At 42.6% G+C, this 12,961-nt stretch overlaps 2 protein-coding genes across 7 annotated transcripts in view; one reads left to right on the top strand and one right to left on the bottom strand.

Moving 5' to 3' along the window:
* The window catches only part of ANKRD34B (ankyrin repeat domain 34B), a 7,210-nt gene extending 2,491 nt beyond the window's left edge, over window positions 1-4,719 (top strand). For 4 of the 6 annotated variants that reach the window (XM_017739012.1, XM_017739008.1, XM_017739011.1 and 1 more), the window contains exons 3-4: window positions 159-208; window positions 460-4,719. In XM_017739012.1, the coding sequence (XP_017594501.1) occupies window positions 507-1,997 (1,491 nt within the window). In that variant the 5' untranslated portion in view covers window positions 159-208; window positions 460-506 and the 3' untranslated portion in view covers window positions 1,998-4,719. Of the gene's footprint in view, window positions 1-158 lie in introns of all 6 variants that reach the window. The other 2 variants (XM_017739009.1, XM_017739007.1) reach the window with 2 other exon arrangements.
* Window positions 4,720-6,720: 2,001 nt separating this feature from the next.
* FAM151B (family with sequence similarity 151 member B) overlaps window positions 6,721-12,961 on the bottom strand; it is a 9,748-nt gene continuing 3,507 nt past the window's right edge. The window contains exons 3-4 of the mRNA XM_017739004.1: window positions 11,434-11,588; window positions 6,721-9,849 (exon numbers count right to left, since the gene is read on the bottom strand). Coding sequence (XP_017594493.1) covers window positions 9,696-9,849; window positions 11,434-11,588 — 309 coding nt within the window. The 3' untranslated portion in view covers window positions 6,721-9,695. The remainder of the gene's footprint in view (window positions 9,850-11,433; window positions 11,589-12,961) is intronic.

The following is a 12,961-nucleotide window of genomic DNA, read 5'->3' as shown; positions in this document are numbered from 1 at the left end:
ACACAGGTAAGCAAACACATACACAACATAAAAGTTTTAGTTGCATGTCTGCATATATACATTTATATAAGACCTTTTGTTATTTATGCCACATTAAGCTTTTTTGTGTGAAACCTCCTGATTCTCTCTGATGCGGTCAAATGTTTCTTTTGTTGTAGAGCTGATATTGTCTGCGCAGGCAGAGGACTGTGTACAGGACAGTCAAAAAGTAAGGAGGTGATGGTCTTGCTTTAATCTTCTATAAATGTTATAACTGTATTGAAGTGGGTTTTTTTTTTAAGTTTTTAATGCCTTTCTTGTAAGCCTAAACGGTGGGAAAACCTTTCTTCCTTTCTTCCCTTCATACTTTTTTCACAAAACCCAGGGCTGTTTACAGGAGCAATTAGCACAGTTAAATCCTCTCTTTTTTTTTCAATTTCCTTCTATTTCTCTGGGGGACCCCTTTGGTTTGTCCGGCAGCCAGGTGTGGTTGCAGCCCCTAGGAAGGTGCAGGTGAGCAGAGCAGGATGATGGATGCGGTGGACGTGCCGCCCGAGGGCTACTCCCTGATCAAAGCCGTGTACCAGCGGCGCCTGCGCCTCACCAGGCTGCTGATCGACGGCGGGGCCTATGTCAATGAGAGCAACAGCAGGGGCGAGACCCCTCTCATGATTGCTTGTATGACCAAACACGTGGACTTACAGAGTGCTAGCAAGGCAAAGATGGTGAAATACCTGCTGGACAACAAGGCTGACCCGAACATACAGGACAAATCTGGGAAGACAGCCTTGATGCATGCTTGCATGGAAAAAGCAGGCCCTGAAGTGGTGTCTCTGCTGCTGATGAGCGGAGCTGACCCGAGCCTGCCAGACCACTCCAACTGCTCTGCTCTGGTGTACGCAATAAACGCCGCAGACAAGGACACCCTGGAAATTCTGCTTAAGGCCTGCAAGGCACGAGGGAAAGAAGTGATCATCATCACCACAGGCAAGTCTGCATCAGGGAGGCAGAAGACAAAGCAGTACCTGAACGTGCCTCCTCCAGACCTCGAGGAATGCGCTTCCCCAGCTGATTGCACCTCCCTGTCAGAAATAGAATCAAGCGAGGGTCCAGAAGACCCATTCAGCTTTAAAGAGCTGTATGGTGGACACCCATATGATAACCCATCTGAAACAGTGCCACTAATGACCAAATCCAGCTCAACACCAGCACGGTTCAAGCTGACACAGGTGCTGCAGTGTGATCCATGGCTAAAGTGCTGTCCAGCAGTGTTTCCGCAGAGGAAAATTGCTTCTTCACAAGAACTTCGGGCTATCAGTCCCACAGAAGACCTCTCCTGTAAATTCAGTGCCTTTGACTTATCCAAGGGCGTCACCACCAGTCACGAAAGTAGAGACAGGAAAGACACTGCTCATGTACTGAAAACCTCTGATCAAACCATGTCAAGGAAACCATTACGCGATGCAATAAACTATCAGACTCCTTTTACTGAAGAGAAACATAACCCCAGTGAGATTCCTATGGGCATGGATGCCAGTTTGGGACAAATCAGCTTACTTTCAAACCTCGGCAGTATTATCAAGAAGGGAAGTGGAGAATCAAATTACAACATCTCCGGGTCTCAGCTAACTAACAGTCTCATTCCTGTTGCTGATACAAAAGACAGTAAGTCACCAAAAGGAAAGAAAGAAATTCTTTCTACATACCAGACTTTGTTACCAAGTCCGAGAAGAGTTCTGGTGAAGATGTCTCCTGTTTCTCCGAGAGGCAGAAATCAGGCTTCTCTAGAGGAACAGGGTTCAGGAGCCTTAGTGCTGGATCAGACAAGGCCAGGTTTTCTGCCACCACTGAATGTGAGCCCTCACCCCCCAGGTCCAGAGCTCACTGTCATAAACACAGTTTCTGGAATGATTTCTTATGGACAAACTCACTCAGTACCACCAGGATCTGCTGCCCCTAGGGGGACCAAAGATACGAATCTGCTGCGGAGGAGGCCATATGAGCAGATTACAGTCTGAGCAGATTCAGCAATGACTGAATCTTTACCAGGAGAGCAAAGGGGATCTTTATGATATGTAAATATTCACTGCAGTCCTTGAATGTAATGGTAGGTATCACAAAATACAGCAGGGCTGTGATGTAAAGTGATGTCTGCCTCAGGATGAGTGGGATAGTTCAGAGACTGGATGAAAAGACATACTTACCTAATGAGGCTGCCTTCTGCAGACTAAGGAATGTTTATTTGCTGCTTTTGTAAAGTTTTCAAATTGCCTGTGACAGAATGAACCCACAATGGCCTTAGGCATTGCAGTTCTCATTGTAGGTTGTACATACTACCCCTCCTAGATTTCCCCAAACATACACCCTTTCTGCACGCAGAGAGGTGGTGCACATGGAATTGGGGAACCTGAAACATTGGACTGTGATGCTGGACACCAGACTGACTCTATCAGGTTGTATATATCCAGAGAACCCTGAGACGTCAGCACGCAGTGGGGTGGGTAGCAGCAGGTGTACACAGGCAGTGTCTCCTGGCCTCAACAGCTTCACTGCAAGCAAGCAGACACTACAGAGCTGATGACACGTTGCAGAGCTGTGCTGCCCACGGAATTCCAGCTAAGGACTGGGAGCGTGCTTCAGACGCCTGGCTGGCACTGGGAGCCAGTGGTGCACAGCACGGGCGCTCTCCAGCCCGGCACACGACGCCGGGCAGCGCTGTCGGGAGCCCAGCAGGGCGAGTGACAAGCCCTGGGTGTGCCACAAACCAGCGCTGCCCCGCCAGGCACTGCGGCCACCTCGGGCTGCCCCGGAGACAGCCCCAGAGACAGCCCCTGGGATCTGCTCCCTTCAGAAGAAGGAGGGTGGGGGAGGCAGAGCCTGGATCTCAGTCAGGGTCTGTTACTTTCTGCAGTTCTGCAGTCCCCCAGGAAGAGATCTCCATGTCAGGCTGGAGCAATCTGCCCCCAGTCACAGCCCTTTTCACCAGGGTACAGACGCTGGGACACACTGAGATGTTTTCCTCATGAGCAGGGGCACTTCACACACACATACACACACACACACACACACACACACAATTCCTTGGAGCAGAGAAGAGCTCTGTTCTCCTGCTCAGACAAAGCAGGTAACTCAAACTGTATCACAACTTCAACACAAAGAAGATAACAACTTAAGGGAAGTTGAGGCACTGGCACAGTTTTCCCAGAGAAACTGTGGCTGCCACATCCCTGGGAGTGTCCCAGGTCAGGTTGGATGGAGCTTGGAGCCACCTGGTCTGGTGGAAGACATCCCTGCCCATGGCAGGGGGGTTGGAATGAGATCGGCTTTTATTTGAGATGGTTTCCAACCCAAACCATTCTGTGATTCTGTGAGTCTGACTATGAAACTCACCTGGGAGATCGAAACCCACATTTTGCCTAATTTGAAACAGGACTGAGTTTCCCACAAGCGGAAAGGAGTCCTCTGCAGCCTCCAAGCTACTGCGTATTTTCAAGTATCTCTATCTTAAAATCTTTCTTTCCTTTCCATTAGTGTTTTGTGATTCCAAGTATCTCTCTTGTCTTTGTGAGCACCTCATAGATCCTGGATTTCTGGTATTGCATTTAGCATTTTAGAGCTCATCTTCTAAGTATTGAGAAAAAGTGAATGTGTTCTGTTTTGTTGTAATTTACAGAAATTAGTTGTATTGAAATAGTGTCTGTGTAACGTGAATTTCAGTATACTGACATTAGGTATTCCTTCCTGAAAATATTCAGTGGGCACAACCTGTCTTGTTGCAGCTTCAGTCAGGGTTCACCAAATCTGACATTGCCTAACATAAGCCTGTAATGTTATTTAGCTTTGCACTTAGTAGGAGACATTTAACGGGGATCTTAAGCATAAAGCAGTGTGAAGGGGATCTTAAACATATACCAATTTAAAGAAGATTGGAGACATAAACCAATTTGAAGGGGATCACAAACATACGAATATTTAATGGGGATCATCACAATAAAACAATTTAATGGGGATTCTAAACATTGAACCATTTAAAGGGGATTATAAACATATACTCCCTGTAAATAACCTTTTGGGAGTATTTGTTTCCATTCAGGTTCTGCCTTTTCCTTCAGGAGGTTTTCCTGGCTCAGCCCCTGTGCACACCAGGTACAAACAAGGATTAGGTGGATATATTTTCATGGTACAGAAATTATGGGGAACAACGTATGTCAGTATTAACTGAGTACAAATTGGTCTCTACACACAATAGACTTTCCAAATGGTTTCATGATATTATAAAAGGAAATGGCAAATTCTCATCTCTTCATCTCATAATTAAATTAAATATTTGAAGGGAAAAATAGATCTTTAAAAAAATATAAATTCTTTTGTAGAAGAAATTGACTATCATCAGGTGTTCTAACTGGTATCTTTGCTTAGGGTAAAAAGCCCAATTTATGCTGGTTTGATTTTTAAATTAATTATGTATATGGGACTATGGCTCCCTTAATTAAACCATAATTTTTCTACGAATGCTCAGACAATGAAGGGAAGTGGCAAGTGTCTTGAAAGGGGAAGTTTTTCAGTAGTGTTCCCAGTACTTTGTGATTAATTGTGATGCAAAGTAGTGTGAAGTGTTAATATTATTGTTTGTGTTACTGTTACAAGTGATCTTCAAAGGAAAAAGCTTTGTTCTCTTGCTGTTGTAATGCTGAATAAATAAAAGTTATTTTTTCCCCCTCAGAGGGAACATGGAAATAATCACATGCTTTTATTCACTACTCAGGAAATGATGAGTCACTGCAAAAGGTACTCACTCAGAAGTGTTTCTCAGCCTGCCTCTGTACAAGAAAATGGGAACAGTTACTTCGATTTAATCCAATATAGCTAAATTTGTCCAAAGTATGGTGTGAGAGAGGCTCTTTCCACCTGCCGGAAGCTGCCCGTGGTTCCACTTGTGGAGCAGAGATGCACTTGTGTTATCTCTGAAGTCTTAATCCTTGACATTTCCCAGCCACCCCGACGTTCTTTTCAGCAAAGAACGGTCAGGCTGACCCGAGTCTCTGATGTTAAATCCCTCCCTTCCCGAGATACCCGGGTTAAAAACAAGACCGTCCAGGTGTCCTTCATGGCTCCTGGCACGGGAAGCACCACAGGCTGGAGCCTCCCTGGCTGATGTTCAGGGTTGTGGCTCCTCGTCCCTCAGCTACATCCCCGCCGCCATCAGCGACAGCCACACACAACCCGTGACAGAAAGGACTTTAAACCTTCCTGGTTCATTTGGAGAGGTGAAAAACAATTTGGGGTTTTTTTGTTTTTATCCCTAGTCTTCATTTTCTCTGCAAAATGCTGTGAGACCATACAATGAAAGTAACTTCAAAACAACAGTGGTGGCTTCAAAAAAAGCGGTGATTATATAAGAACTCCCTTTATTTTGGTTTAAGAGGTTTAAGAACAGCAAGTCACTACACAAAAATGTCATAAACCAGCAGTTTTCAAGGTTGTGTTTAAGGTGCAATGTTCAGAATACAGTCTTCAAAGTATCTTTCCCTGCACATTTAATTTGGTTTTGCTTTTAAGGAGTAATTGCTTTGTTTTGATCTTTGTCTTTTACAATTGCACAGCACTTCCAAAAGAATATTGCCATAATTTGATGCAGCTACACAAAAATAGTAAACTGAATAGTCATTAAATTTCCTTTTTTTCCCCTCATGAATCCCAAGGAAGACCTTTATCTTTCTGCATCTGATATACACCACAACTACTTACTTTTCCAGCTAAAACAAGGGACTTTATTAAATAAAGATTCTTACATTTTCACCCTAAAGTATTACTGGCACTGCAGTACCTTCAAGGAGATCAGGTTTCATAAGGAAACACCTTAAGAAAGCTCAAGGCGGTTTTCTCAGAGTCAAAGGGATAAAATTCCAATTGTCATCACTAAATATTCCCACAGAAGACCCAGCTATTAATCCTCTTTGGAAGACAGTGAGTCTTCTACTCCTGTACACAAGTTGACCTTTATTTAAAAAGCCCCCCACATTAGATATACATATAAATTTATGCAAAATTCCTGTTTCTCAGCAGCACCTGTTACCTGAGCCAGCTGTTTCCTGGACTGCTGACGCAGGCAGCTGCAGATTTCATGTTAATTCAGGGGTTTTGTCCCAAAATTTATGTCCAGCTATTTAAAAATGGTGCTGAAATCTCACACTGAACACCAGAGATGATTTCTAGAAATGTACACAGAGCTATTGATTGCCAAGTTCCTGAAATCCAGACACAGAGGCACGGTGAGGAACTGCAGTAAATTCCCGTATTTTTTTCCCCGAAAGCATCAGTAATTTTGAACACTTTCATGTGTGTTTCACAGATGGAGTGAGTTGCACCCGGCCTTCTCACAAAGCAGTTGATTTTAAAGTACAAACCTGACCTGTACATGCATTTTAAAAACACATTAATGGGAGCACCTTTTAAAAACACACCAAGTCTGCTTGGGCAGATCCCTGCTGAGGTTATGAACCTGTGCACGGGACTGCTTCTCTCTACAACAAGGAGAGAAAACACGACCAGGCAGTGGAACCAACAATGACAGAAGGATCACTGGAAAGTTCAAGGGAATCAAGTCAAGGGAATTAGGCCAAAAAACCTGTAAAAGCAGTAATTCGAGGGAATTCAAGGAAATTAAGCCAAAGCATCAGGATATTAAAAATCAACATGCAACTACCCCAAAAATATGTCAGTTCAAACTTCAGAAGATAATAGAGTCCAATACTTTGAATTTTACTGGAAGCAAACAGATATTCCTGCAACAAAAAAATGAACAAACTGAAAAATAGGCAACTGGGAGCATCACAGTACCACAACAAATTGAAAACAAAACTGGTTTTCAATTACAATTTCAAGAAAATAAGTATTTTGTGCTAGAAAAAGGTCTCTAATTAATACAAGGTTATAGATCAATAAATCTGTCTTTAAACAATTGTCCAAACACTTCCTCTTACTAGAATGCCTCTTATTACATTAGTACCTTTACCCTTACTAAGAGAAATAGTCTGAAAGTTGAAAGACATTTTTAATCAAGAAATTTCAGAGGAACACTGGAATCTGTGGAAAATCCCCCCTCTGTCTTGGATACAATGTAGGGTACAATTCATGTACTCCAAGGCTTTCCTTAACCCTTCTAAAACAAACCAATCCAAATACTTTTAATTCCCAACACTCTAATTTCTGTATTTTTTCCTTAAAGGAAAGGATGGGGCCATGTAAACCACCAAGTTATTAAATGAGTTATAAAGACCCTGAGCATAATTTCAGATTTAATTTGAAGGTATGAATTGAAAAAAATACTCAGTTTGTTGATTTTTATTTCAGTCAGCAGGTTAAAAAATGCATCCCACTTTGCATGAACGCTGAAGATGGAGAAGGGCAGAACACCAGATGGAGAGCCATGTCTAAAAAATGTGTCCTTGGGGGCATTTTCTTTGATTGCAGAGCACATTTAAACAACAGAAACCTTGGCAAATATCTAGTGCTCTGCTCCCACCAGGATGCTTCTCTGTCATGGCAGGACACAATGACAACTCTCTTCTTTACGCTGTTATCTATTTACTAAGATCCTTCAAATTTACAGAGAAATACAAGGCTTGAAACTGCAGTAAATTACAAATGTTCGTGTAGTAGAAGTGACAGAACTCTGAAAGAAGGTAAAAGAAAAAATACTAAAATAAAAGACAGCTACAGCTGGAAAAACACAGACCTGCTGCCCCCATCAGAACAAATACCTGACTTCATCTCTCCTTCACTGTCTCACTGCCAGCCCCACAGTAACACGCTGTATTTTAGGAAAGCATTTGAATAAACGCAGAGAAACAAAATCAAATTAATTTATTGATGTGCAAGTCAGACTAGACTGACATAAACAACTTCACAGGGGACTAGCAAAGACCCATAGGTAAAAATTACATAGAGAATTCATATACATATAGGTTAATCCATACAGAATAATCAAATTCACCACAGGCACATCCTGGTAATCCAGATGATGTCTTCTTTTAATTTTAGCTGATTATCCCTGTTTACTGACAGGCACAGATATTGCTCAGATATACTTCTTCCTTAAAAACATTTCTGGCAATTGCTGATGTTTTTTTACTTAATAGTTTAATGAGTTTTAACAAATTCCAGTACTTCAGGCGGGAACTGGACAGTGGGAAGATTTCTAAATAACAGAAAAATGTGGTCCCAAAAAGGCCTTACCACTGAGAGATGAAATCCTGTAAATCAATGAATGCAACTGCCTGCAACAAACCATAAATAAAAAATACATAATTTCTCCAAACTCAGTACAGAAATAACAGAGCCAAACCTGACCCTTTCGTGGTACTGCCACTCACTTGGCCTGCTGCTGCAAATTAAATCAAGTACTCTGTTTAGCTATCCCAAGTATAATCAGGTAGTTTCCTTCCTAATGTGGAAAAATATTTCCTAATTGTAGCCAAGCACATCTTAGCAGATGACCAAAATGAGAAAAGCTCTACCCCTCAAAAACATAAAACAGTTATTGGATAAATCTCTATAAGGGGTTATAGAGATTTTGTTGTTATAGGTAACAACAAGGAGTCTTGAATTTCAATGTGAAATCAGCATATTTCAAGATTTAGGATTAAGAAACGTAACTACCTTTTCTATCACAGCTGTAGCAATGCCACGTAAGAACCAAACATTTCTCCAATTTACTGTAGTACTAACAGCCTGTAAAATGTTCTGTACAACATCTGAGGTAACAAAATTTTCACAGGAACCATGTGAGAGGAATGGGAAAAGGAGTACAAGACGTTGACAGAGTAATGCTTCTCAGAGCATCAGCTTTTATTCAGAAGCTAAAGTGTCTTCTCTGAACCTTTGGTTTTTCCAGTATCGTTTGTGGTGTTTGGCAGAAGCCAATCCCACAGAGACGGTGTCTCAGTCTGTGTGAATTCTGGGGAACTGCAGCAGCCAAAGAGGCAATAAATGGTTTAAATTAACCAGGTCAGGCTCTTCCTGCAGGTGGTTAGCAGGGTTCTAGCTTTTGTCAGGGGAAATTTCCACTTTTGGAAATTTCTGAGAAAATTCTGAGAGCTGCAGGGACGCACAGGCCCCAACGGAGCAGAGCAGAGCCGTGGTCACTGAGGGAGCCCCGTGTGCCGCAGCGGCCCCGTGGGCACCCACGCCCTCAGAGCCACGGGCAATGACCCCTGCCAGCCCTGGAACCGCCCCGGGGACCAGCACTGCCACTGTGGCCACCAGCTCTGCTGCCACACAGGGCCCAGCCCTCGGCACCATCCGGGGCTGCTCCCCAGCCCGAGGCCGTGGCCTGGCTCCGACACTGCCCGGGCACAGAGCCCCCGGGCCCGGGACCACGGACACAGTGACCACAGGCACGGTGACCATGGGCCAGGGACTGCGGGGCAGAGCAGCTGAGTAGTGCCAGCGCAGTACAAACAGCCATTGTCCCCTCCTGAGTGTGTGGCACCACAGATCCCATGCATCGAGCAGGGAACAATGGGGAAGGCACTACATTTCTATTTGAGAAGCCTCTCTATGCAGTGCCGAACAAAAACTCCTCCAATAACCACAGGTGTGCTCAATACAGTCCTTCTGGCAAGGAAAATGCATTTCTCTGAACAAGAAATCCTCACATTTAAAGGGGTTTACAATAGAAAGCATTATAAGGTCAGGCACTGCCTGCTTTGCATTTACCATTCTATTCCAATGGCTTTTTTGAATTCAGAATTTTGTGGCTCAAAAATGTCGTAATAAACCCTACTTTTATCAAAGTTTTCTCGGATGAAAAGCAAGTCTTCTACAGAATACATGTCTTCCTTTCCTGTCCAAACAGTGAGGCTGTATCTATGTCCAGAAAAAAAGGGGAGAAAAAAACGAAACAAAGAGAAAAAGAGAATGTTAAGATAAAGCATGTAAACCAGAAAGACATTGCACAAGTAAGTTCCTAAAAATATTCAGGATTACAGCATCTTAATTTTAGAAACGTAATTAAATACAAACAACTGCACCCCCCCAAAGAATTTCTGCAAGTTATCCGTGATTGTCCTGCCAACCCTCGGGATGAGTTATATAAAAAACCTCAGGTAAATATGCAGCAAAGAAATTCAGCAGACTGAGCATTTAAGGTTTGATAAAGTAATCAATAGTCACAAGCTGAGCCTCAAAACAGGAAATATGATGCAATCCCAGACGCAGGTGATTGCCGTGCTCTGTGCTCTGTCACGTCAGTGATGTGTAGAGATGCCACCTTACCCAATTCTCATTAATTGCACAGAACTCCTCAAAAAACACTGAAACCCCCCAAAGCATTATTCAGTTAAAGGCATTACCCTCCACATCCTTCACATGACATACACTTAGTTCTTCACCTTTGTTTAATAAAACTATTAATTTTAAAAATGGGTAAATCTAGAATTCAGTTGTATGTGAGCAAAACTGGCTCAGGAATTTCTGTCTTCTAATCATGCCACTAAAAACCCCCAAGTTTTATGCTGAGGTAAAAGAGAAAATCCTAATATTTCAGTGGGAATAATGTTTGTATCCAATGAGGATATATTTGAGACTGGCACACTTCATAAGACATATTCTTAATGCAATAATATTTTTAACCTAATTACCCAGTTTAAAATGCTTAATTCTAATTTCTGTCTTGAGTCTTCACCACAAACAAGAAAATCAGCGTTTTATTTGTCCACCCTGTTGTTTCTAAATAATTAGAAACTTTTCAGAGACTCTCTGAAGTTTTCTGTCTTGGGCTTTGACCTTGGCTGGAACAACTTTATTAAATTCTCAGTAGGCAGAGCAAGTGAAAAAGATGAGTAAATGGCAGTATGTGGGAAGCTGAATTTATTCTCAATCTATTACATGTGAATAACTTCTATAATGAAACAGTTATGGGTTTATAAGAAAAATCTTTAAAGGAAAATGCAAGTTCGTTTATGAAAACCACTGAATGAATACATTTCAAGTGCCTCAACAAAATTAATTAGCTTGGAGGGAAACACCTGACTGCCCATCTAAAAATCATCTCTTAACATTTTTCAGGTGACATTGTTACAAAAAATATAAATAGGGAATCCAATACAAAGTCTTTAGATTGGATGAATTCCCAACTGCAACATCAAACTATGTAGTCTATTTAACTATATTCATCTCAGGAAATGTTTGCAGCAGAACCGGATTACACACCTACGCACCATTTGAAAGTCCTTACTGGAGGTAATGAAAAAGGAGCCTCTGGAATTTAACTACTTTAAAGAAATTAATAGCGACCTTCTGTCTGAGGAATCGCTGTGAGACCTGAGGGAAATAAAGAACCGCAAGCAAAAGCATTTCCAGGGCCACCGGGATGAGCACGGGCACATGAACGTGCTGTGTTTGATACACGCAGACACGAGCTGGTCAGGACAGGTGAGGGCTGGCACTGACCTGTGGGACTGCTGCATCAGCCACTGGAGCTGCGGGACGGAGCTGGGCACCAGCGCGGCCCTGACCGCGAACGTCACGGGCTGGGACAGGGGCTGGCACAGCCGGGACATCTCCTGCACCATGGGCCACGCGTAGCCTGGGGACAGAACCGGCGCTCAGAGCGGGGCCGCAGACACAGAACCGGCCCGGTGATCACACAGCCCTGCAGGGACACTGCCGGCTGTGCGGGACAGAACCGGCCCGCAGGGACAAGCAGTAAAGGCAGCATCGGCATGGGAAACAAACCTACGATGAGAACATTTATTTCCCACACATTACATAAATAGTTACTTAATTTACATACAGCTACGGAATGTGACATTTTTAATGTATCTTTGCCCTTTCTCTAAAAGACTCTACGCCACTGACTTCAATGTGGCGTAGTTTTAAATTGTCAGGGACCATTTAAAAATAAAAACAGAAGAAGGAAGAAAAAATTAGGAAAAAAACCCAATCCGCTAGGAATGAGGTTATACACAAATGAAACACACACAGACAAAAACATTCTGTGCCTAAGAATGCTAAAATCAAGCAATCTAAAATACTGAAAGGGACTTTGCTGAGATTTTTACAGGGACTGGAACTATTTCAAATTACATTTAATTGTTCTTTTGTTTCTACTGGCTATGAAAATCCTAGTACAATGGTTAATAACTTTTTTCTCAATTACTCATATGTAATGTGGTGACTGGAAAGACTAAAAAAGCACTAAATATTAAAAAAAAGTTTTGTTGGGCAAGCAGCAACTTCTAGTTGAAATCACCCAAATGAGACGGTTTTCTTTCTTAACTCTTACAGTAGAACCTTAATTAGTATTTCCATAAAGTGAAATTTAGAATGGAGATGAAATTAAATTAATTTGCAAAGGTTACTCAGTATTTCTAATGCATTTCCCAGGAACTGTCTCCTGCACTGAAAATACCTGGGAGAAAGCACTAAACAGTTTAATACAATTGCAGTGTATCATACAAAAAAATACTAAATCTTGTTAATGAATAATTAGCAATGGGAACGGTGTATAATCCTGCCATGGTGGCTCCAGACATTTGGAGGGGACTCAGCTACTTGTAGTGGGAATTGCAAGAGGAAGCCTGTGAAAAAAGCTCTAAAACAATGAAAATTTGAAGGTTTACTGCAAAAATTCAAGTATCCAGGAGAAATGTAATATTAGGGATTACGCTGACCCACAATTCGATTTTAGTGGTCAGAAAAAGCAGAGCTAAAGTTTCAAATTTTCGGCTGCTCTGTTTTTCCTCAGGACACATGCCAGGATTCCGATCACCAAACCAATGCTCCCAGGATTCAGGGAGAGCCCTCCTGCGAGCAGAGGCGAAGGAGTTTGTCCCTCAGAAGCCCTCAGCAGGTGAGAAGGAACAGTTAAAGTACAAACCAGCTCACTTTAACAGCAAAGAGATGGGGTTTTCCCCTAGCTGTGCCGCCCCTCCAGCACTGCCCGAGCTGCGGTCCGGCCCTGACAGACCCCTGAGCG

Source organism: Corvus brachyrhynchos, unplaced genomic scaffold (assembly GCF_000691975.1).
Source record: "Corvus brachyrhynchos isolate BGI_N302 unplaced genomic scaffold, ASM69197v1 scaffold1097, whole genome shotgun sequence".
NCBI classification, from domain to species: Eukaryota; Metazoa; Chordata; class Aves; order Passeriformes; family Corvidae; genus Corvus; species Corvus brachyrhynchos.
The sequence above is the reverse complement of the archived record's forward strand: the minus strand, read 5'-3'. Positions and strand labels throughout refer to the sequence as shown.